Source organism: Phalacrocorax aristotelis, chromosome 19, assembly GCF_949628215.1.
Source record: "Phalacrocorax aristotelis chromosome 19, bGulAri2.1, whole genome shotgun sequence".
NCBI classification, from domain to species: domain Eukaryota; kingdom Metazoa; phylum Chordata; class Aves; order Suliformes; family Phalacrocoracidae; genus Phalacrocorax; species Phalacrocorax aristotelis.
In genome coordinates, this window is record NC_134294.1 from 4,760,353 (window position 1) to 4,784,382 (window position 24,030).

Below are 24,030 nucleotides of genomic sequence, written 5' to 3' on the forward strand. Positions count from 1 at the left end.
GACCTCCTCGGCGGCGGCGGAGCTTTGTACGGGGCCCGGGCCGCCCCGCTCCGCCCCTCCGCCGCGGCGGGGGCGGGAAAGCCGTGAGTCACGGAGCGGGGAGAGCGGCGTGAAAGGCCGGAGTCGTGAGGCGGCGCCGTGAGTCAGCGCGACACGGCCGGGATCGTGGCCGCGGGGGCGGGGGCGGCCCGCAGGGCTGCCTGCCCTTCCGGGGAGCGAGGGAGGCCCGTCGTGCCTGGCCCGGCGCCCGGTTCAATCCGATTTTTCTATTCTTCCTAAATTTAGACTGGCTGTGTTACCAAAGCAGGTGCCGGCCCTGCCGGAGCGAGAGACCGAGAAGCCCCGGTGCAGGGTGGCGGCGGCAGCCGGGGAGCCGCGCTGGGGGCAGTTAGTTAAGCGCGGGGGGGAGCAGTTAAGCTTAACGGGCGTTTTGGAGGAAAAACGATAGCTGCTCAGAGAAACTGGAAGCGCAACAGGGGCAGAGGAAGATGAGACACAGGTTTCCTCTCAGGATGTACTTTCCTACCAGACCACCTAGTTGCCTGAGGAGAATGGAAGATCCCCCTCCCATTACACTACTCTACCCTCCGCCCTGATTTTAGAGCACAGGTTATAGCCCTTTTGTGGTCCCTGATCAACTTTACCCTGTAAGCCATGTGCTGCAAATAACATCTCACTTTAGCCAGGGGATAGTGGAGCAGGCATCCAAGGCTTTTGTGGGCATTTTGTTACCTGCGAGCCAGACCTTGAAGACTGCTGCTCTAGGCTTTCCCTCTCTCTGGATAGACTGATAAACAATACAGTTTTGCAGAAAGCCCTCAGGTCTCTGATGGGAGTAGTTCCCAGGTCAGACTTGTTCAGAAGCTCTCCCCTAGAAAGCAAAGTAACACCTGTTTATGCTTTGCCCCTCTCAGCAGGCATGGGTGGGATTCACTGTTCTTGCAGAACTGGAAGCAGTAGGTGGCTTGATGGTCGTGCCCTGCTGCTGCATGAAGGTAAGAGACAAGACCCCTCCAAAATACGAGACTGACCCTGACCCAAACTGCGTAGCTGTTTTCCTGGTTAAAAACAAAACAAAAAAACCCCACACACACCAACAAAAAAAAACCCAAAAAAACCCCACTAAGCCACCCTCTCAGCACAACAGAACTGCTTAAAATCCAGGAGAACCAAGTGTATCAACATCATGTTTTTAGAAAGCCACAACTGGAAAACCTGTTAGACAAATACTTGTACTGAAAGTAAGCTGTACTTTTAAGCTTGTCTTAACTGTGGTTTGGGTCTTAACTGTTCCATTTCTACCTCCACAGATTTAACCATGGAAATCAATTATATGGAATAACAGTGACTATTTCCTCTTGATAAATGTGAGGGGGGTGCAATTTTCCTGCCTCTCTTCCATTGTTTAGCTCAATTACTTAGGGATGATTATGAGACCAAACAACAGGGAAAGGCGGAAGAACAACCCAGTCACCTGGTACATCAAGGCCTTCTGCAAGTCCTCTAGGACTTCTGTGCTTGAGAGCTTGTCTGCTTTTTCTACAGAAGTCCCTCCCTTCCTATCGACTCTGTCTGCAGTATCAGTGCAACCATAGATGCATTGTTTTCCAAAAGTTTCCTCCTTAAAGGAGCTAATGAAGTACTTGTGCAAAACAACTATAAATCGTGGTGAGGGGCGCAGTCACAATACCAGCATGTATCACAACCATCAGTAAATGCAGATAATTTTGAAGGATATCAAGGCAACCATGGATAGTGAAAGGGAGGCAGTAAGTCTTACAGTATAAGGGCTTGAGAAGATAAATGTCTATATCTTCAAATGCCTAAGCAATGCTTCCAAAGCTAAACTAACCAACGTGAGTAGCTCATACTGTTGTAGTAACAGAGTGGAATTTCAATTTAATTGTTCATTTATGAACTGGAACAGACTTGGTGCCGATAAAGTTAATGGAAACTTTGTGGTCACTTCAGATAAGACCTTATGATCATTAAGCTACAAAGGGTCTAGTTATGAAGCCTAAACCTGGAGAGAAACTTCCCAGGAAATTCTAACCAGTAACAAGTTTACCTAGGTTCCACAAAACTGACTTTCTGTGGAAGCTGAAGAAGTGGAATGAACAGTGATTTTTCTTTCACAACCAGGAAAAGGTTGGTTATTTTTAAATTCAGATATCCCTTTGGATAAAAAACTACTTCAGATTCTTCCCTCTGGTAATAGGCTTATTCCATACTCAGTAACATAAATGGGATTGCTCACAAGAGCATCACCTAAAAATGTTAACTCATTGTTAAAGAATCAAGAGTTAGTGAATTTTAAAAATTCTAGTAGAGAGGAAAAAGAAATTATACTAATTCAGAAGTTCTATTAGCTCCCAGTATAGCTTATTAACACCCTATAAAATTAGGATTAATTCTGTCAGGGTTGGGAGCAAAGCTTAAAGAACAAAACGAAAAATCCAGCAGAATTCCTGATTTTCCATCGATTTAGGCAGAACAACATTTGTTCACTTTCTTTTGCTTTGTCTCTTACCAAGTCCCAGACTCCACAAAAGGGTTTGAGTTCCCTCCCCTCATTCTCAAAAGATATCAGCAGTCTACACATTTGACTAACATTTTAAAAGTGAGCTCGTGTACTGTAAGTACAGAGGAATACTAATTTAAGAAAGCAAATCTCAGAAAATGTTTCAAAGTAGCAGCACAAGTGTCCTAGTTCTCAAAAATAGAAACAGCACTGCATGACAGTTTTGACTCCTATAAAGAGACTAAAGCTTTTGCTGCTCATCGTCTCCACAAAAAAAAAGCCATGCCAGTTTTCAGTTACTCAACTGTTTCCTATTTTAGCTCAGGGGTAATGTGATATGTTCTTTTCAGTAAGACATAATAGAAATCAGTTATTTTCTGCAGTTTTGCCTCATAATGAGGTATACACACATTCTACCCTCTCTGCACTATGCTCCTCCATCACATTGATGTCAAATATGACCTCAAGTACCAGTCATCAGCTAGCTTCTAGTGAGAACGAACGTGAAGGTTTGCATCCAGTTATCAACCCATTATATTTCTGCAACAAAATACTACCCTGAAAACTTTTTATAAGATAAAGACAGCCCTACTCACTACTAGGCTGTTTCTTAATGCTTTCCATGATCCTTCCAGGTCCAAACACTACCTCCGCTGTATATGGTCCTTGAACTCAAAGATGTCCGTAAACACTTGCTTATGCTCAAGAACTCAACACCTGCTCAAATCATGAGAAGATCATTGTTCAGTTCGACAGCAGGGAAGACTGAAGCGGGGCTCAAATGCTGCAGTGTGTGTCTCAGCTGCCAAAGCAAATGACACTAATGAATAGCAGAGCATAATATGGCCAAAGCAAAACACAGATCTACCCATTTGAGTTCTAGAAGATTTTATCCTGCACTATCAGTAATTATTCATATACTGTACTTTAATCACAAGATACTGCTGCCATACAAGTGGTAAAGAGACTACTAAAATTAAAGACATATTCTAATAATTATGAAAGGACTAATTTCAAGTACACAGGATTTTTGATTTGTTACTGAAAGGTAAGAACGTATCATGACTACTGTTGAAGAATACCCTTTTGATACGTGCCTTTGAAGGGGAAGGGAGTCATCGTATCTATATGAAATGTGAGAACTGTTCAACAGGCTCTACTAAGCTGGCAAATCCTTAATTCCTTCAGTAAGAAATCAAGTAATACAACTATTTACATAGGCTGTGGATTTTTTTGATGTTAACTCCAGTGATGTGTCCATGAGATACTATGTTATCTCATTCCCATCAAAAGCACTGCTCTACAAGGAGATCAAATCAAGAGGGACATATTCCTGAGTATCATATTGTAAAGCAGAATCCAGAACTGCATTTATAGTCTATAGTGTTTGGGACCTATCTTATCTTCTCTTCCGCTCCCCAGACCCCTAGCACTGAAGCATAAGAACACAACACAAAAGCGCCCCGTAATAGTAAAAGGCTGAGGTCAGGATACATGACCAAGTTACTCCATCTCATGGAATTTTTGCAGGGCAGCCAGGCCACAATCACTGACTGTCCTTATGCGCTCAGTCCTTCACAAAAGTAACGCCTAAAAGCCAGGTCATGACAGACCTGTTTACACACACTAGCATAAACATGTATCCCAAATTCATAGGTGTGCACAGTACTGTAATTAGATTTGTACTAAAAGTCTCCTACAATCACATTCCTGCAATATTGCCTGTGTAAGTGGCTTTTCTAAGAGACTCCAGTGTGCATATTTCATGCCATCAAAACTGAAAAACGTACTACAAGGTTGTCCTACTTGAACATTACAGGATGTTCACACAGCGATGAATGATGCACCTTGAATAAATCAGAGGAACTCTCAAAGTTATTTGGGCATTAGGCTATTACACTGCTAAAAAGTGACATAACTCCAGTGGTAAGAAGACAGAGTTTCAAATTTCCAAACCAGTTGTTCTTCTGTTTTAATACAGTTTTAATGAACATCAGTCCAAGAGATCACTAGATAGTATGAGGTACATTCCTTGACCACATATGGCTGTGCTTAAGGAAAAAGACAAACGTATACTTAAATTAAATAGTGTCATTTAATTTAGTAGCAGTTTAATTATCATTAAGTTAAAAAAAAGAGTTATAATTAACTATTAATGTTAATGACTTGAGACCTTTCAGAAAGCATGAATCCAAAAGGAAATAATATCCAGCAGGTGGTCACAGGCTTGTAGCTTTCCCACCAGCACTGCCAGCTGCATCAGTCTCAAAGAACTACTTGTTCAACAAAGAAATTGGTCTACAGTCTCTAACAGGAGTCTTGGCTCTGCTACTTTGCATGGTCTTCTAAGAGATACACAATTAACTCGTAGGTGGACAACACAATGGCTGTGTTTGGTATCTGCCGGATAAGTTGGGCAAAAAGTCCTCTATAGAAGGCAAGATAACCTTCTTCGCGTGCTACCAGACGTGCTGTCTGAATGAAAGTCTTGTATTTAGTGCCTTCTTCTCGCAGCCGAGTCCGTATGACCTCTGCAGAAAAGTAAAACAGAGCCCTAAGTTAACAAGACTTAAACCTTCCCATTGAGAAACATGCCATTACCAGGAAAGAGTATGCAAAACCCAGGGACGTGAAAACCTTGTGTACCAGTTGCCTGCCAGTACTTTCAGCCATGGAATCCTGTACACATTGCCCTTAAGGCAAGAAGCAAAGTTAAAGATGAGTTCCCTTTCATGTTGAATAAATGGATTATTTGCTCATTCAAGCCACTACAGAACTAAATGCTTCACTGATGCTCACATAATCAATATCTCTATATAACCATGATAACATTCACACCTATCCAAAAAGAATAACACTGCTCAGCCCGCAAGTGCTTCCCACCACTTGATCACACAACCCCAAAGGCTGTGGGTGCTCAGCTAGATGAGGCTACTAATGAAAACAGAAGCACTGGGCATTCAACTTCCATCATTTGTCTTGGATTACAGGCAACAGCAATTCTACTGCAGTCATAAATGGAAGAGTTAACATACCGTGTGGATAAGCAATACAAGAGGCACAGCCCTTGGAAACAGCAGCAGCAAACATCAGTCCGAAGAAGTTTGTCGAGTTCCTTTCGGTCCCATTAGGAGGAGGAGGAGGCAGTTGGACTTCCTTTAAGTGCTTTTTTAAACTTTCATAAATAGCAAAGCAGATAATGGTCTCAGAAATCCCAGCATAGGAGGCGGTCAGGCCCCTATAAAATCCGCGGATACCTTCTGTCTGGTAAACATATCTAGCACACTGCAAAGCGTTCATTGGTTTTGAACCCCTGACTCTAAAAAACAAACAGAACAGAGCATATAATGAGCCCAGAAAAAGAATTATTATCAAAAAAACCCAAACCTCATGGTTTTCAATAGTTTTTATAACTACAGAAATGGTTCTCTGCTAAGTTTTACTCCAAAAATCATTTAGGAAAGCTGCATAGGGTGGGACTATCATGCTAAGAGTGCACACTTGGCTTTGCTAGTTCACTAATACATACTCAAAATAATTCTTTTAGCTCAAGTTCTATCCAGTCTGTCACAGGTCACACCAATGCTTTAAAAAGCAATAAGCATTGAAGAGACACTGCTTTGTGTTTAACTAGTAATTCCATTTAAAGCCATCTTCAGCAGGCCAAGAGACAGAGGTCTGCTACATGAGAAATAATCCTTCATTTTAAGAGGCAGCACTCAGCTCAAAGGTGCCACCCTGTGAAGTGCTGGAATTAAGTCTTATAAATTATTTATAATTTGTGCTGCCTTAAAGGATCCTTCTTATCTGACCTGACATGTTGTTGCAGGAAGGAATTTCCATTCTAAGCCGTCACATTATTAGCCGAGTCCCTCATTGCTTCAATATCCACCAATGACTGTGAATCACTCAACTAAAACATATTACTGTCAAATTCCCTCTCTGTCTTCAGCAGGTACTGTTAACAGTAATACAATGCTGAAGGAAGCAGAAGAATATTAAACCACTGCAACAGATTCTTATTGCCGCTAGAATGTTTTATGAAACTAAGCTAACATGGCTTCATTACAATTTAAAAACATCACCCTTCCTTTGTTTACAACTACCTAGCCCTGTACCAGTAACCTTGGTTTGCTGCAGTAACACACACATCTGTATGATCTAGGATCAGTATCAGTGACGCTGCCAAGTGGGACACAGACTGCAGCCTCACACTCAGCCTCCCACAAGAGCTCTTCTGACCTTTCCATAGCCTCTATTATTGCTCTATCAAAGCGTTCCAGGCCCTGATATATTTATCCTCAACATCAATCCCTGAAGTACAGAAGATTCTGTAAGCAGGAATCCAAGAGAAAATTAATGCTGTGCCCAGCTTTACTTAAGATTTACAATGAAACCAGAAACTGAACCTCACTTAGCGCTCAAGGCAACTTCCTCATCCTTCTCAGTAGTAACTGTGCATCAAACTGAAGTAGGACACACAGAACCTTAACCTTCAGTCTGACCAGGCAGAAGCACAGTGGCTTGAAAGGTAGAACTGAGAGTCAGGGAAACAACCAGGCAAGATCTATCAGAGTACAAAGAGCCATCAGTAAAAACATGAAAGTTCATTTTTCCAGAGGCTCCCTTAGCCACTCAGTGACATCCAATCTCCCTCAATCAGTTACTTACTTCCGTTCCAGTTGCATTCTGGTTTTCACCATCCATATAGGATTCATCAGGGAATTTGTGATAAAGGCTGAAAAAGAGAGAAGAAAACCAAAAGTAGAGCTGAATCCAGAGCGATGGATTGCCATGGCAGACATGAACTTTATACACTGTGCGGTGAGACAGTTCTAGTCACCAGCTCTATCTAGAGGTTTCAGAAGAGATGCAGGTGAGTAGCTTACAGTCTTTCTCTTGCCAGAGAACCACCTCATGTTAAACTTCAGGAGGGATTGACCAATGGCCTTGGAATTTCTTAAAGAATTCCTCCTTTTTGCACCTATTTTAATATGTGCTTCATACTGAAGACTGCTGTAGACAAGATACCTTATTGACTGGGTTTTAGCATAATAGAGAAAAGGAAACCTGTGTGGAAAACACACATGTATGTGTGTTTTGTTTTCCCCAAGGCTCTAGGTGGTGCCATTGAGCCACCTCATTAGAGAATCCACCCATAATTAAGGGGTTAGTTTGGGAAAGATTATTTTTAATGATCACTCAGGTGATTAATGCTTGGACTAGTGGAGCTCTTCTGCAGTATTTTTCCTACAAGAACAAACTATTTTCCCCATCCTGGTAGGAAAAATACAACATCTTAAAACAATTTGGCTAAAACAGTATCAAAAGATTGCTGGTGTCCACTAATATTTTTTTCTCTCATTCAGAGACATTACCAGTTGGCACTGCAGTCAGAAAGAAGTTCATTCCAAGTTTGTAAACAACAATCTAGAAAGACTTCAAAGTGTTGAACAGGAAAACAGTTCCTCTGTAGAAAAGGTAAGTTAGGAGCTAGCAGGCTCCTGTTTTCTGGCATATACAACCTGAAACTAAGCGCATTTTCAGCATGTGCCACATGCTGCCCTCTGTACTCATCCATATACCGTGATTATCCAGAGCTGCCAGCCAAGACTGGTGTGTTAGCCTAGGTCCTGTACAGACAGACTCAAACTCCAGTCCCCGCCTTATGATTCATTATGTTTTTTTCCTAACTATTAAGAGGGATAGAAGTCTCGTGGCAACAACAGCTTGGAATGCATACTGTAAAGAACTGAGGTGCATCTCAGAGCCACACCGACACCAATGCATGCATTGCCTGCTATTGGCGAGGGGCTGGACACTGGGGTATTGCTGCAGACCACACGGAAGATGAATTACAAATACATACCTGCAGAACCTGCAGAACAGATGTGCACAATGTTGCTGTTGGGCACAAAAATGCCGTTAAATTGCTCTTTGGCTTTGGAGTAGCATGCAAAATAGACAGCTCTGAGGGGGGAAAAAACCAAAAAGAAGACAAGAAAAGCAATGTAATACACACAACATCAAATTAAGACATTACTATTCTTCCCCTGCCCCCTAAAAACAATGAATTTCTCTCCAAAGAGACACGACTACTTCCATCTACAACGAAAGGGGAGTTCCTTGACACCCACAGGGTAGAAGTGTGTTACTTTCACACCAAGTCTGAGATGAGAGGCAACATGGTCTTGCAGATAAAGCAAGTTAGGCTGGATAACTGCACCACCTCCGGCACTAAATGCACTTTGTAAACTTGGGAACATCACTTGCCCACCCAGAGCCTATGTTTTCCATAAATTTTTTTCAGCATTGTAACTGCGTTAGAGCACTTCATGCTTTAAACACTTAACCCTGGACTGAAATGAAAAAGTTTTACACACCTCAAATCCCTACATAATGCATAGGAATAGAGGAAGCTCAGCAGATCTGCAACAGTCAATATGATGAGTAAGAAGCTGTCTGAACCAAGTATGTTCAGACCACAGCTCCTTGAAGTGAACTGCTGGGAAAAGGCAGATATTGGTGGCTACAGTTTGAGAATTTCCATAAAGTACCTTATTCCAATCTTATGGATGAATATGAGGGAACACAAAAGACAGCATGAGTGAGTTGCGTGAAGAAGCAGTCTTGGATTCAGATCCCTGCTGCAAAGATTATCTGTACAGAAATAGCATTCTCCACTTCCAGGGGGAACATCCTACCTACTAGGCAAGAGGCCAGAAAAGGAGTACACCACTCTTCAAGTTCCTTTTTAACTGTTTCACTTTCAGGCAGAGAACATCTGCCAATTTCCTGATTGCTAACTAGTTTTAACATTTGCTAGGCACAAAGATCTTTAGCGCTGCCAAGAATGGTACTGTCATAGGTGCACGTGGAAACCATTTAGATATCTGTAAGACTCCAAAACACAAACAAACTTTGTAGCTACTGTGGTTGTTGCTGTTAAAAAAAAAAAAAAAAGGAAAAAAAAAAGGGACACGCCCCGCTTTGGGGTTATGTGCTAGCAAGGCACATCTTTCTCCCTCAGCTGCGGTTTTTCATTTGAGAAGAATTCAGGCAATCGAGGACCAGGCAGGTACTCCTCTCCCCTGGCATCTAGCCCCTACTCAGTGTTTGGCAAGCACTGAGTATCAGATCATATTAGAAAATTGCAAATATTAATCCTACAGATTTTTCTGCACTACTTTCTCTTGTTTTCTCAAGAACATGGTAAGTGGTTCTTGCAATGACTTGGAATTTAAGTGCCTTATTTAATCTGCACCTTCCAGTGTTATACAAGTGTAAAGCAGAGTTTTATAAGTATTTCCTGGCATGCATACCATGCAGTATACATGCACAACTCTCCGTTTACAGATGGGATAACTTTATGACCTATTCCCTTGAATCACAAATGCACTGCAACAATTTGAGTCAGAACCTTACATGTGTCTTTTAGCAATAGTTTAACTATTTACCTTGATGGTGCAACTCCAACCAAGTTTGGACCCAGCCCGCGGAAGAGTGACCTTGGTCCTTCTTTTTCCAGAATTGACCTTAAAAACAAACAAACAAACAAACAAACGGGGGGAGAAAAAAAAAAAGATAGTATTTGGGTTAAAAGTTATGCTTCTTGTTCTGTCAGTCAGCCAAAAGAACCGTACAAAAGCAATGAGTATTAATTGTGAAGCCGTTAGCTTTTAAGCTACATAATATACCTGAAAATTAGCAGAATTCTACACTACTGAATAAAAGCCACTGTACTGTAAAACTTTAGTGCACTACAGGCACATGTGTGTCATACAGCACAAGGGGGGTGTAACTTCTATTCTTTGAAAGCTGTCAGGAACTGAATTCGAGATTCATGGAGCATTCAGTGATAGCTGACTCTGATAAACAAATAATATTTTTTGTGTTCTCTGTATCTAAGCAATTCAGGAATTTGCTTCCTGTATGGGGACACGAAAAAAATAAATCCTTTTCCCTTTCACAATTACCTAGCAATGTGGTTTTTTCCCAGAGTGACAGTTGAACGTGGCAACCGTACTACAAGCTGCGTCTCCCCTGGTAGTTCAGGGATATCTGGTTTTGAGGGCATTCAAAAGAGTTCACATCATCTTTCCCAAGTAATCTCCAGCTACAGAGATACTGCTGTGTATCACTGTCAGGGCTGGACTTCATGATCGGAGGATCACCAAATGGTGCTTTCTTGCAGTTCTGCAATTGCTACAGCCCAGGTTTCCAAAGCCATTTCCACCCATCTTCCCTCACACCTTAGAGGACACACTGGTCTAGGACTTCTCTGAAGAAGATAAACTGGGCAGCTTCCCCAGCTCCTGCCAGGTTCTGTACAATACCTCGCTGAAGTGCCTCACCAAAAAAGACTTAACTTACAAACTCCTTGCACTACTATCACCAGACATATTTACAAGGACTAAAGCAATAGCCAAACACTAGTAAACAGCAAAGTATTTACCAGTGGAAGCCAGGTACAGTCCAGTAATCACTGGGATTTCAGTGCACAATCTGCTAGACAGCAGCCCTCTTAACTGAACTTGCCATGTGAAAATCATGCAAGAAAATCCAGATAACACAGGGCTCCATGGGTAGTTCACGTGCACCTGCTGGAACTGCCAATTTTTTAGAATTTGCTTTCTAGGTCATTAGCACTGTTGGGAATGTTCCCCACAGATTCCAAAACCACACTCATCAGACAGAAGATGATAGAGGAGTTTCTGAAACACTTTTTCTGCTGCAGAGTTGAACTTTCCGTGTAAACTCCAGGGCTGAGTGTCTCCAAGGAGACAGGTCCACCAACTACTTGTTCTTTGTCACTTAACAGTCACGACTACAGATTCCAGCTGGGGTGACTCATCAGAATCTTAAATGGATTAGACAAAAACAGCCTGTCCTTCTGGAGTGCTTTCTATTCAGCAGAAGGCTTAACCTGCCCTCCTGAGTACCTACTTTCTTTCTATTTACAGCCGTTAAGGGGCTTTTGTACTCAACACCTTTAACTCTTACAGAGCAAATTTATATGTAGGGCTCTAGCAGCTGCTTCTTTAGCCATACAATTTCCCAGACCCAGGCCCAAGTCACAGCCAGTTTGGCAATGCATGCACAACCAGGACTGAGAGAGGGATGGAAGAGTAAAAGCAAGAGACCTAACTTCACTTCACTTCTTTCTTCATTTGTATTTTATCAGAAAGATCATATTCAAAAGCATTATCTGTTCTTCATAGATGCTGCCTGCAAGGGAATGACAGCACAAATATTTTGCTCTCACTTCTCAATACTCTGAAGCAAGCAGGTTGAAAACTTGGTGATACATGCTGCTGAGCAATTCCTGAAGTGAAATGAAATCAAGATCACAGTCACCAAATTTAATGAGCTTAATAAATATATTAAAAGGTTCATCTAATTTAAACCATTTCCTCCCCCCCCCAAAAAAAAAAAAAAAAAAAAGACAGAAAAAGATGGGACAACAGGATGAATTAAAAGCCTTGTGCCTTGAAGTTTTCACTTCCTTTAGTTACAGCTGCCTAAACTCCAATGCTGCAAGGTGAAAAGATAGCAAGGGAAAGGAGATTAAAATCAAAGGCAGCTGGCACTACCGTACGTTTTCAGTCACGAATTGCTCTAGACTCACCTCTGAATAGACGAAGAAATGTTTGGCACTGTTTACAATACAGAAACTCAAGTCCCAGAATGACTCTAGCCAGACGTTTCTGCAGAGAATTTGAATTAGCCCTGTACTGTTACATAACTGTGCAGCTTCTCCCCAGGCGATCTGCCAGGCGTGTTGGCCTTACATAAAATCATTCAACTTGCTTTGCTAGTCATTATTTTCTTTGGCATTTCTGCTACCTGATCTAAACAGGACCTCTCTGCATCACCCTGGGGTGCCCAATGATCCCAATAGACTTAATCTGTTTGCGTGAGGTCTGAACCATAAGTTTGTGGTGCTTTGATACGAAATACAGTAGTAGAGATTTTGACTTCAGAGTTGCTGGTAAAACTATTCGGCAGTTGTAAGCTAGATGATTTCACATTTCCTCTTCTTTATGAAAACACATCTGAAAAGGGAGCAGCTGGAGCATCAACTGCTGCAGTCTGTACCACACAGAAGTCTTTTAACTGAGATCATAAGTAATACAGGTGTAGATAGGATTGATGCATAATAATAACTGGCAAAGACAACATCTAACAGCAAACAGAGGAGAGCTCATTAAGTCACCTAAAGCTGAGGAAGAGATAAAAGCTTCCGAGACCTCAATTAGACATTACATTTTAGTGAGACCGCTTTTGCAAAAAGTGTCCTTCCCCCACTCCCGTAAGTTTCAGTTATAGATCATCCACACAAGACTGCAGACAAGCATAACTTAAAATATACGGGAACACAGAATTATGGAGGTCATCTGCTTCAAATTCATGCTCAAAGCAGAGCCAGCTTCAAAGACAGATCAGGGGCTGACAGGCGTCACTAAGTGCAGAGAATGAGAAGCCTTGTTACAGTGCTGGTCCATTACAGTGAGGGAAAGGCTACAGGCTCTCACTTTCACATGGCACTCCAAAGAGAGAGCACTTCAAGAGAGGAACTAAAACTTCTGTCCACCAAACAGGTGGATAGCATGGGCAGCAACAGCAACAAATATCTCTACTATCTACTCAAAGCAAACTGGGAATGGCTCCAGAAAAAAGGAAGAGACAGCATATATGCCTTAGTTCCTCCATCATTTGCCAAGAATTGGCCCCAGGTAAAGATTACCTGTTCCAATGCTCAAAGGAGACATTAAACATGATTATTCCCAACAAGAGACAAAGACACTTCTCAGTGTTGAAAGAGAAAGCCCTTTCCTCCAGAATATTTTCTGTGATAGTTCCCACAAGCTAAGGCATATCACAAGTTTACAGTATGTCCTGTGTATTGATCCCTAGGAAGTCGTAACTACCAAAAAGCCTAAATGTGAGGAGACAATTTAAAAATAACACCTCCAGACACTTATTCAAATCAATTCACTTTGGTAAGTTTCTAAGTGGTGAACACAAATTCCTGTGGATGTTCGAAGGAAAGCTCAGGAGTCCTGAACATGTATGTGTTTTTAAAAGAATCATTTATATTTCTACCGCTGAAGGCAAAGCCCATCTCACATGAATCCTTCCAGTGCAAGTCTGGAGCAAAATCCACATTCCGTGTTTGCACAGAGGAACTGAAACTCAGATCACTGATGTCAAGCAACACTGAATGACAGGCGGAGCAGTACTCACTTGAGAACACTGAAGAGCCCAGGTGATACAGATGTCGGCCTGACCATTCCTTCGCCACTGATAGTCCCCAGCTGGACTTGTGGGTAGTAGACAGCCCGGAAGGCTAGCTTTGAAGATTGGAGCCTAGTCTTTATTACCTCTAAGGGACATGTAAAGATGGCACCAACTGTTCCTCCGCATCTGTAAAACACAATTTAAAGAGAGTCAGTAAAACAGAGCTATACAGATGTGTCAAATCACAGTATGGTGTACAAATAAAATCTGAAGACTCGTCCACAATGCAGAGCAACTGGAGACAAATTATTAGGAAGCAGAGCAGTTCCAACATTAGGCAAGGGATACTGTTCTGAAGCCCTGGGGGAAGGGACAGAAGGTTGAGAAACTGTTATAATGATTGTGTGTAGTGAGGAGATTGGTAAACACAAAGCACTAACACTAACACCAGCACTAACAAAAAATCCCTGACTGACCATCTGCTGGTCCCGTGTTCTGCCAGGACTTGGAATTCTGCCTGTAAAAACTTCAGAGGCATCCATGTTTCAGAGGTTGTTGTCCTAAAACAGACATACCCTTGGACAGATTTTTCTTATGAGAAGCAGGAAGCTGGCAGATGAGAACAAGCCACTGGGGATTAGGACACTATAGACTGAAAACACAGCAGTGTAATTCTTCCCCATTTCAACAGTTACAATTAAAACAGCTGCCTACAGAAGTAGCAAATACCAAAACTACACTAAGTTAGGCCCTCTTAAAAACCATGGATATGAACTACTTTTTTGGGGGTGGGGGGAAGGAAGGTGCAACGATGAGAGGGAGTGTGGGAGAACAGAATAACAGGGCAGAAAGGCTACTAAAGAACAGAATTCCCACACTCTGATAACAGAAGGACAAAAATAAAATACTATATAAGCCCACATATATGTGTGCGTGTGTATATATACATACACATATAGACACACGCACATATATATATATAAAAAAAGAAATAAATTATCCTATAACTGGCATATACTCATCTTAATGTAGTCAGACTGCCTCAAAAAAAGCACACCAGGCCAAGAATATAAGGTGTATGAGTCCTAATTTCCATTTTAATCGGTGATCTGGAAAGTGACTTGTCAAACCATTTCTCTCCCTGCGGCTGTTCCTCTGGTAATTGAATGTCCCTTCTGTCAAGCTTCACAATCAAATGTAACGTTGAGGTTGGCTAAAGGCACCACATCTAAATTTTATTAATTAAACACGTTGGGATTTAGGAAAACTTAACCAAAGGTTTCAGTTTTTTTCCAAGGGCATTTACTACAACTGAACCTATTGACTAGGAAATATTTTCTTCGTTTACACAAGTGTCAAAGCATATGATTCCTCCAAAAACCTGTGTTTGCGATTTTTCCTGAGAAAACACCATGAGCTGACAACTAAACTCTCTTTGATGTTGATGTGAAATTGTAATTTAAGTAGTGTTCCATGAGAGGGAAATTAATTTAAAAAAAAAATCCTATCCTTTGCCTTGCATGCTAAAAAACAAAGCATTGCCTGCTAGAGTCAGAAGTTTGCATGCATTAATTTGGGAACAGAGATCCATAAAAGGACATTAATAAAGGTACTAGTGCATATTTTCTAAAGCCCCATCTACATGACCTACTTTACTAGGAGCCTCTTTTTGTAAACACAAGGAAAATGGTAATTAAAGAATAGCGGAGAAGTCCAAGCTGTAGATATGTACTAGTTTATAAATGCTTTATCCAGTACAGCTTATTTTGCTTGCTGAAACAATATGTCTTATATCAAACAGTAACGATTCTTTGCCAAAACCCTGAAGCCCCTGCACTCGCACTAACAGCCTGACCACCCTGGCTGTACAACCACAAAAGTTAAGGCTCTTTATAAGGTTCAGAAGGACACCTCAGACCACATGGCTGGGGAATACAACTTCCTCACCACAGTTTTCATGTTCTGCAAGATTCTGTCCAAGTACATGATCCCAAACACTATGCTTTTCAGATACAAACGCATCCGACAGAAGAAACTGTGTTTTCACTGAGACTGGCAATATCATTTAACAGCAAGCTTCAATGAGTTTCTCCTTCAAGTTCTTGCTTCTTCCTCTTCCCTGCTATAAGGGGGAAAACCCTAAATTCGGGACAACCCATACATCCAAAGTCACAGATACTATAAGAAAGAGCTTTGCCTTCATCCCTTTTAAACTATTTATGTTTTGACTGTTCAATAAAGCCAGAGTTGTTCGTGGAACTAGGTAAATAGCAGCTGAAGTTGTGTCATTTGGCTCAAAAATGACAAGTGTTCACAGAGGCCTTATCAGGCCTCTGATTATTTTGTGTACCAAAACCAGGGCTTGGACACAAGCCTTCTGTTGTGTCAATACTACTCCGGAGGACATCGCTTCAGTTTGTCCTTCTCTGTTTTGTCAGATGCGCCTCGCATTGCTCACATTTCTCTGGAATTAGATCTTGGGGGAAAAAAAAAAACCAGGTCAGGAATGGCTTCTCCAGCAAAGCCTTTCCTGTTCCCACAGCTCCCACTTACATCTCAGAGCAGGAAGCGTTTTGAGGATCTCTCTTGCATATCCCATAGACTTACGATTTCTCTTAAGTATGTTGATTAGTCAAGTGTTAGTTACGCTTACCTGTGTCTGTATTGGATATACATCGTATCTTTTTTTCCCCCCAAGATCTAATTTCAGAGAAACATGAGCAATGCGAGGCGCACCTGACAAAACAGAGAAGGACAAACTGAAGCGATGTCCTCCGGAGTAGTATTGACACATGTAATCCTCTGATATTCAGCACAATGAGTTAATATCTGCATCATCAGCTTTAAGAGCTCACAGTTTATGTTGTCAGTGTGACATTTAAAAAAAAAAGCATTATCTAACAGAGCAATTCTCAGAATGCCAACAGGGTGCATACATTATGTCCCAAGTACAAATACGCAGCAGATAGTTCAAATAAGGTCTTTGATGTATTGGGCAGCTTTTCCAGAGGAGCTGATTTTCCTCCACATGGGAGCTCTATGCATCATACCCTGGCGTTGCTCTATTCCCTGGAAAGATGGCTGAAAAATAACACACTGTGCATAAAAGAAACACTTCGTATTCGTAGGGTGTTCTAAACGCCTACATCTGGGAAGAAAGGAAAACCAACCAGCCTTCCTCAGCGACACAAAACACCCTGAAAGATGCAGACCATGGATATACAGACAGATAAAATTCATTGGGGAAAATCTTATCCTGCGATCCCTTGGAGTCAGGGATTTTTTTTGATACATCAGAGCAGAGCTACCGTTCCAGAGATGTTAAACAGTGTTTACTGCACTAGCCTCCTGCAAAAATCCCAAAACCACCTCTATATCTGTCCTTAGTCAAAAGATAGAAACCTCCCCAGAAACAACACTATGGCAGAGTATCTTCAACAGGTCACCTGGCAAGCATGTAACGAGGTTCCCAGCTATGCTCTGCATGTATCACAGGCACAAAATCTCTTCAATGTGAGACAACCAACAATTCATCAGCTTTGGCCTGTCACTTACAGCCAGAAAACCAGTATTTGTACTTCAGGCTTTGAATGCCTCCTCTAGTTACATGATGGGCCAGGCATATCTCGCCATTAGAGCAGTAAAATACAGTTCTCTGCTTTGTGACGTCCTAACAAAGGAACCAAGGAAGTTCTTGGTCTAAGAATATGAAACGTACTTTGTGTTTATGGCGATACATAACGTACTCTACATTAAGAGCTGCAGAAAAATTATTTACATCCATAAAAGAAAACACTGTTTAAAAAAATGTGCCAAGGATGTAAATCTCAAAATCCAATTCCAATTTTTTCCTGCTGCCAGCTTTCTAGCTTTACAAAGTCCACCCCCGATATACCAATGACTTGCATTTGAAATAAACTCTCAGCACCCACTAGCACAATTGAGATAGATGCCAAGAATCTTAATTAAGAGTAGGGCTTACTTCATCTGTCCTAGATTTAATCACTGAGTAATATTCTTAATATGAATAAGAACCCAACGCTGAATGGTAAAGGAAGTTCTGCAAAACAAAAACAAACCCAAAAAACCCCATCCAAACCTTTAGTGATCTTTCAGTAGCATACCGCTGACTTTACCCAGCTGATGAGCAAAGATTATGAGCTGCTTAGTTGGAGGAATCACAACTTATAACCCAGCCTGACACATTTTCCTGTGCAAGCATTTGAAATTAGCTCTTCCTCCACAAAGGACAGCAACTACTCTCAGCATTTAACAGTGACTTTTTGACAGACAGAAGTCGAGTAAAACACTTGCAAGAGAAGTATTAGTGCAAACAGTCTGGCAAGTACACTTAATGGGCCACTTTAAGAACCAGGTTGACAAGTATACCTCAATTCACGCTTCATGGATAGTGCCACATACAGCTTTAAATGTCAAAATACTTCTTGGGAAATCATTTGGTACTATTGACTGGACCCCTCTCATCGCTTAAGAAGCCTGTGGAGCTCCCTGAACACAGCTGCAAGACTGAATTCAGTGGGACAGCCAGGGGATACAGCTAAGCCACGGCATTAACAGTGCAGAATATTATCTGCTTTCCTGGTGGCTCACATAGGATCATGCCCACGAAGGCAGATGAAAAAATCCCAAAGCGAGTGGTATATTCACAGCAAGCACGACAAGTTTTAAACAAGATTGTATTTGTAATAGGAATTTCATTCTGTCTTTCTAAGACGTGCCACATGCTCTAGCATGACATACATAGCATGAACAGCAAAGCAGGCTGTATCTTTGATATTTCATTACTGCATCATCAAACTGCAAACAAAACAAGCTGCTGCATTCTCAGATGCCATAGGAAATTGAGTACCAGAACAATACGGACTGTTCCTAATGCCTTAATTTTGAGTTATTAAGCATTCAATAAATTTCCAGCTAATGATATCATCATCAGGTATAGATATTCCTGTAAGCACTTACTGTGTTCCTTGATGATACACTGTTCGCAAATTACATAATGCACATCAGAACCTGAACTAAGTAGAGGACTGGAAGACAGTCAACTCCTCATCAGCTCTAGCTGCCCTGGACCACACACAGTAAAGCAGACACATATACTTCAGGTGAAGACTACTTCTCTCCATTTTACATATGGAAACATTATTTCCCAAATGGTTTGTCAGTATGAGCACATGGCTTAAAAATTATCATCTGTGGGTGCAGTATACCAGTCCCTTTCCTCACAACTTGTTTCGTTACTAACTTAGGGAGTAACTTTTCCTTAGTTCCGTGACCTGTACCAGACATTCAGGCAAACCCAGGTCAAATTCAACACTTTAAACAAGGCTCCCAGCAACCTGGTGCATCAAACACCTCTCAGCTGCAATGGAGGCAATCAACCTATGCCCATGGAGGCAGATGTCGCTATGCCCTTAGTTCAAAGGAGCATGATGCCACCAACCGTCCCAAAGTATGCCTCCAACTCTTACACGTGGCTTAAGCAAGCTTTAGTATCTAAGGTTGCTTTTCAGAGCCATAGGTGCGAGGGTGTTAGGGACTTAGGCCTCAATACCAAGGCAGAATAAACCTCACAAACATGGCTTTATTCAAACAGTCCTCCCAGTTTGACCCAAACTACTAAAGAATACATATTGCACAGTACCTATATGAAATCACAATAAGAAGTTTGTTCCTCTGGTTTTTGCTCTTTGCCAGTTCTACGAAGGGCACTGCAGCCTGTAAATACCACTTCTTACGAAATCATTGTAGTAAACAGTATTACTCCAGCTGGAAAGACAACATGGAGTAACCTCTGCTGCAGCCCAATCCACAGTTTCTCCCAAACCAAAATAAGCAACAACTGCACTGATTTCAGCAGGGAAGCAGGAACTCAGACTTGTAAACATGCTTACGACTGTTGTGCAACTTGGGCATCATTCTCTCTGCTGCTTCTGAAATCTTCCCTCAGAGTCCTCTTCCCATCAAAACGCCAAGACCCTTTGGTTTGCTGTTACTATTGTAAGCCTTAAAAGGAACTAACAGAAACAAAAGGAAGCTAATGAGTCTGCCTGCCTAGAGTAAGTCGGCTAATTGGAAGCCAACTCTTTCAACTGGAGAGCACTTTCAAATATTCAAGTGCATTTAATCACTCCTAGCCTCTGAAGTATTAGACACTTCTGCTCTGGCCATTAAGGCTAGCTGAGGCTGGCCTGCCTTTTTTGGGCACACACAAGAATATTGTATTACATCTTCTTAAGCTGACACTGCGCCCAGCCTCACCTTCACAGGAAGCTATCGTAATACCAATAACGTCCCCATCGAAATTATTTCAAGTGAATGGGCTGCTCATGCTTTATCTGCAAAAAATACTTTACAGTTGAACAAAGGCTAGCATCTTACACAACTTATAAAGTATTTGGAACTTCCAACATTTTCTTTTGCTGGAGGGGTAATTTTATCCAAGGTCCTAGTTCTGCAGAAAGCCTTATGTCACAATACAACCCATTTATTATAACAGGGTTCTCTGAAAGAGAGTGCAAAGCTAAAAGTATTTGAAGGACTAAGGAAGGACCTCAGCAGAGGGTATTACTCAAGCACTAACACACTAACAATTCTTTCTAAAATTCCTTTAATGATGTAACAGATGTAGCAAAATACTATCACAGCTGAGCTCCTTTAGTCAGATCTTATTGAACAGGCATCCTTTACCACTACAAACCAAAATGCGTAAGGCAGACGTGGTGCAGGGCCTCATATCTAATATGATCTGGGCTTCTCGCTTGCTTGTCGGCTGGTGGTCCAGCAGCCCTCCAAACACATCATGTATTTCCTACTACATTTCTTACCTGTAGAGAAAGGTGTTTTAATAGCTTGGGCAACAGTTTGCAAGTGATGTTCAATTTCTTGTTCTATCCAGCGAGCCCTAAGAAGTCTGCATTTCCCACTTGAAAAGCAGAGATAATAGCATTAGTCGATATGTACACACACAGGATATGGAAGGTCAGGGCCTTGAACACGGAACCACTCTGAAATAAACTGTTTGGATGGACCAATCATTTTAGCACTGGCTGGTGCATGAGAAGACAAAATTTGCTGTCTCATCTTTCTTTCTGTAACATCACAGCAAGATAGATGACGGTACACTTTTCTGTGTCTCCTTAAATACCAAGATACGCAGAACATTTAATATGCAATTTCATATGTATGCAAAACATATGCAACGAACGTTTAAAGGCCCATATACCCTAAAAGACCATCCTTTCCTCTGTGCTGTATCTTCATCGCTGCTTTAGAAATAGATCAATCTCATTATACCAGAGCAGTCAGGGGAATATTCCCTGCTGTGCTTCCATTTCTTCCCCCCATGCTCTCTCAAAACCAGATCTGACCTGGTGACTTGCGAGGCATGCTGCAGAAAATGGTTGTTTACTAGGATCCTGAGAAGCTAGAGGGTACGTTAAACAAGCAAGGAAGATGCTGATCACCCAGTACCAGATTAAAATGCTGAGGAGTTTAAAATTCCTATTTATTTATAGTCTGAAGAGTTACATGAGGACACCTAGAGCCTGGACAGGCATTGTTACTACCCAAACAAGCTACATGTGTACATTGAGGTCTGGTGTCTGTCACAGGCTCCAGGTACTACTCTAATGCAAGTGGGGGAGGTGGGGGAAAGAGAGGACTTAAAACAACACATAGTTTCCAAGTCAGCAGAAGAAGGGCAGTGTCTCTGAAAAACTTCGCTTTGTTGGGTTTAATATTACAATAAATGAACTTACCACTCCAGGGACATGCCGGAGGAGACTGAAGTCTCCTGTTTAGCAACAAAAGAAACAACGGTCCACTATTAAACAGATTTAAACTAACAACAGATTTCATGTTGGCTTCCTAACTATTGTCAGCTGACAAGCACTACAGAATATGCTACTACTTAGATAGTTCAAGCCATTAAAAAAAGATTGACATAAAAGATTTATGATAAGGACCAAAGTGCATACAACAGCACTTACTATCTGCATAACAGATTTTTTAAATTTCTTCTTAATTTACACCATAAAACTATCTTACTGGACTACTATGAAAATGACTGTAGTAAGTTAGCAAGGCTTTGTGGGAGGGTTTTTGGCTGGTGGTTTGTGGGTTGGGGTGGGTGGTGGTGTTACTTTAAGCTTTTAACACAACAGCTTTAGCAAAAATAAGAAATTTACAACTCCCTGTAAGAACTTAAAAGAAGTGGTTTGGCACACCAGGTCACTTACTCGGAAATACCACAAGCTTCTCTAAGTCTCTTCCCCCCATCCCTTTTCCCTTTTTGGAGTACTTGCTTTTCAGCACAGTTACACGGATCAGGCAGTTACCCAGCCTCCACTATTAATAAGCTCTGTGTAGGTGACAGAGAGTTGTGCACATACGTTCCTTTACAAAGCCAAGCTACGGTCCATCAAAAAGCACAAAGCCCGCTGTCCTGACGATGCTTTTTGGGTGACATCCCTCAGGTCTTGCTTGATTCATCAGGAGCCACATGCGAGGGCAGGATTTAAAGTGTTTAATTTAACAGAGCTGGATGCCACAGCTAGGTAAGATTTTGAAGTTAAATATAGCTGAACGTCGCAGCAACTAACTCTGCCCAGCGCTGACCTCAAGCCGAGCCACGATCCTTTCTCTCCCCCCCCGCCTGGCTTGCTAAGGATGTGTTTTCTCACTCCGGGAAGGCACCGCTTGCCTCGCCTCCCTCACAGAGAGCAGGGCCAAGGCTCCCCGGCTGCCGCCGAACCGGGAGCGCGGAGGGCCGGGGGTCTGCGACAGCGGGCCGCGCTCGGCGCGCCCAGCCCGCCTCCCCCTCGCCGGCCGAGGGGAGGGGGCCGCCAGCCCGCGCCTCACCCGGGCACCCCGGCGGGGATCCGCCGCCCGCGGGGGGCACCGCCATCCCCTCTGCGGGGCGCCCCCGGCGGGCGGCGGCCCCCCCCACCGCGCCCGCCCAGCCCTCCCCTCCGCTCCCTCCGCCGCGCCGGCCGCGCTCACCCCCCGGCGAAGAGGTGCAGCAGCGTGTTCTCCTGCGGGGCGCCCGCCATGATGCCGCCGCCGCCGGCTCCGAGCCCGGCTCCGCCAGCGGGAGCTGGAGGCGGAGGCCCGGCCGCGGCGCGAACGTGACGCGTGATGCGTCAAAGGGCCGCGCGTGACGTCACCCCTGGGCGTGGCTCGCCGTGCCCCGCCGTGGCTGGGTGGAAGGGTGCGGGGTGAGGGAGCGCGGGTGTCCGCCCCGCCGAGGCCCCGCAGGAAGGGCGCCGGGAGGGAGCCCGACCCGCTGCGGTACGCACGGGGCCGATGCCTGGGAACCGCCCGCTCCTCTCCTCGGGCCTGGCAGCGCAGCGCAGCCTGGCGCGGTGGCGCACCGTGTGTTGAGAAAGGCACGGCAGGTGGTTCGCGCCCGGTGATCGGGAGCGCGGACAGCGCAGAGGAGCGCCAGCCGCCCGGTGCGCGTACGCGAGGTCCTGCGCTGTCACCTCTGTCCCCGTGGGGCGCCGCAGAGCGTATCTGTGCCCTGCTTGAGCCAAGGCTAACGCTCAGATTCGCGTTGGGCCCACATTTTCGGTGTACACCTGCACTCGGGCAGAGATGTAAAGTGGCACAGCGAGCAGGAGGCGCAGGCCGGGTCCTTTGTGAGCTACAGGCACACACAGCTCTTACCGCCATAAATCCCCTCAGCTCTGGCAGCAACACCTCATTGCAGATAAGTCGGCCTCTCGTGATACGCTCTTCGAGCGCGCGCGGCAAGGGTGGACGGGGTAGGCAGCCCGCTGAAGCTGAGACCCTGCAAGAGCAGCACAGATGTGCCAAGTGGGCCAGTGGCATGGACACGTGGAAACGTATGAAAATCATGCAGTGCTGTAGCCCGTGCCCTGGCACGCCTGAACGGTGGCATCCAGCGAGCATATGGAAGTAGCCTTTCTCTCTCCCTAGTCCCCAGGGGTCCCAGAAGTGTCAGGTTCTTGTTTATGCAAATGGTTCTTATGTTTTTTTATCAACAACAGAGGAAATATCTCAGTTATTTGGCTAATCCAACAAAAAAATCAAAAGTACTCTTTATATATTCAAAGCCTGCAGCTTTCCTGCTGTCTTTTGAATGCCCTGGGGGAAAGCTCAGACATCTGCACTGCCGGCTAAGTATTTTCCATATACACGATTTCTCTATGATTCTTGACAACAGGCTTGAACAAACAGTCTCCTAGCTTAAACTCAGATCCAGATATGAACTTCAGTCCTGCCTT

At 43.3% G+C, this 24,030-nt stretch overlaps 1 protein-coding gene and 1 long non-coding RNA gene across 4 annotated transcripts; one reads left to right on the forward strand and one right to left on the reverse strand.

The window, feature by feature from the left end:
* The first annotated feature begins 48 nt into the window (after positions 1-48).
* Positions 49-3,974, forward strand: LOC142066432 (uncharacterized). 2 transcript variants are annotated; one of them, XR_012663707.1, is made up of 3 exons: positions 49-138; positions 286-995; positions 3,157-3,974. It is a non-coding gene; the product is annotated as an uncharacterized LOC142066432 (long non-coding RNA). The 2 variants fall into 2 exon arrangements; XR_012663706.1 differs by lacking the exon at positions 49-138 and having other exon boundaries at positions 145-995.
* Positions 3,975-4,468: 494 nt separating this feature from the next.
* SLC25A33 (solute carrier family 25 member 33) lies at positions 4,469-23,175 on the reverse strand. 2 transcript variants are annotated; one of them, XM_075113833.1, is made up of 7 exons: positions 22,784-23,175; positions 13,769-13,948; positions 9,979-10,056; positions 8,391-8,491; positions 7,193-7,259; positions 5,557-5,840; positions 4,469-5,052 (listed from the first exon to the last, which is right to left on the reverse strand). In XM_075113833.1, exons 1-7 carry the CDS (start codon positions 22,831-22,833, stop codon positions 4,850-4,852), a joined length of 963 nt encoding a protein of 320 aa, XP_074969934.1. In that variant the 5' UTR covers positions 22,834-23,175; the 3' UTR covers positions 4,469-4,849. The 2 variants fall into 2 exon arrangements, with proteins under 2 accessions (XP_074969934.1, XP_074969937.1); XM_075113836.1 differs by lacking the exon at positions 22,784-23,175 and adding an exon at positions 16,416-16,453.
* Positions 23,176-24,030: the final 855 nt, after the last annotated feature.

Bases quoted from the DNA above. Each gene is read 5' to 3' on its own strand.
- SLC25A33 (XM_075113833.1), bottom strand. From the start codon at position 22,833: ATGGCGGGCGCCCCGCAGGAGAACACGCTGCTGCACCTCTTCGCCGGG. The intron at 8,492-9,978 runs GTAAATAGTTAA...TTCCCCCCTCAG, and splicing joins GTTGGAGTTGCACCATCAAG to AGCTGTCTATTTTGCATGCT. The intron at 5,841-7,192 runs GTAAGTAACTGA...TTTGTTTTTTAG, and splicing joins AGAATGCAACTGGAACGGAA to AGTCAGGGGTTCAAAACCAA.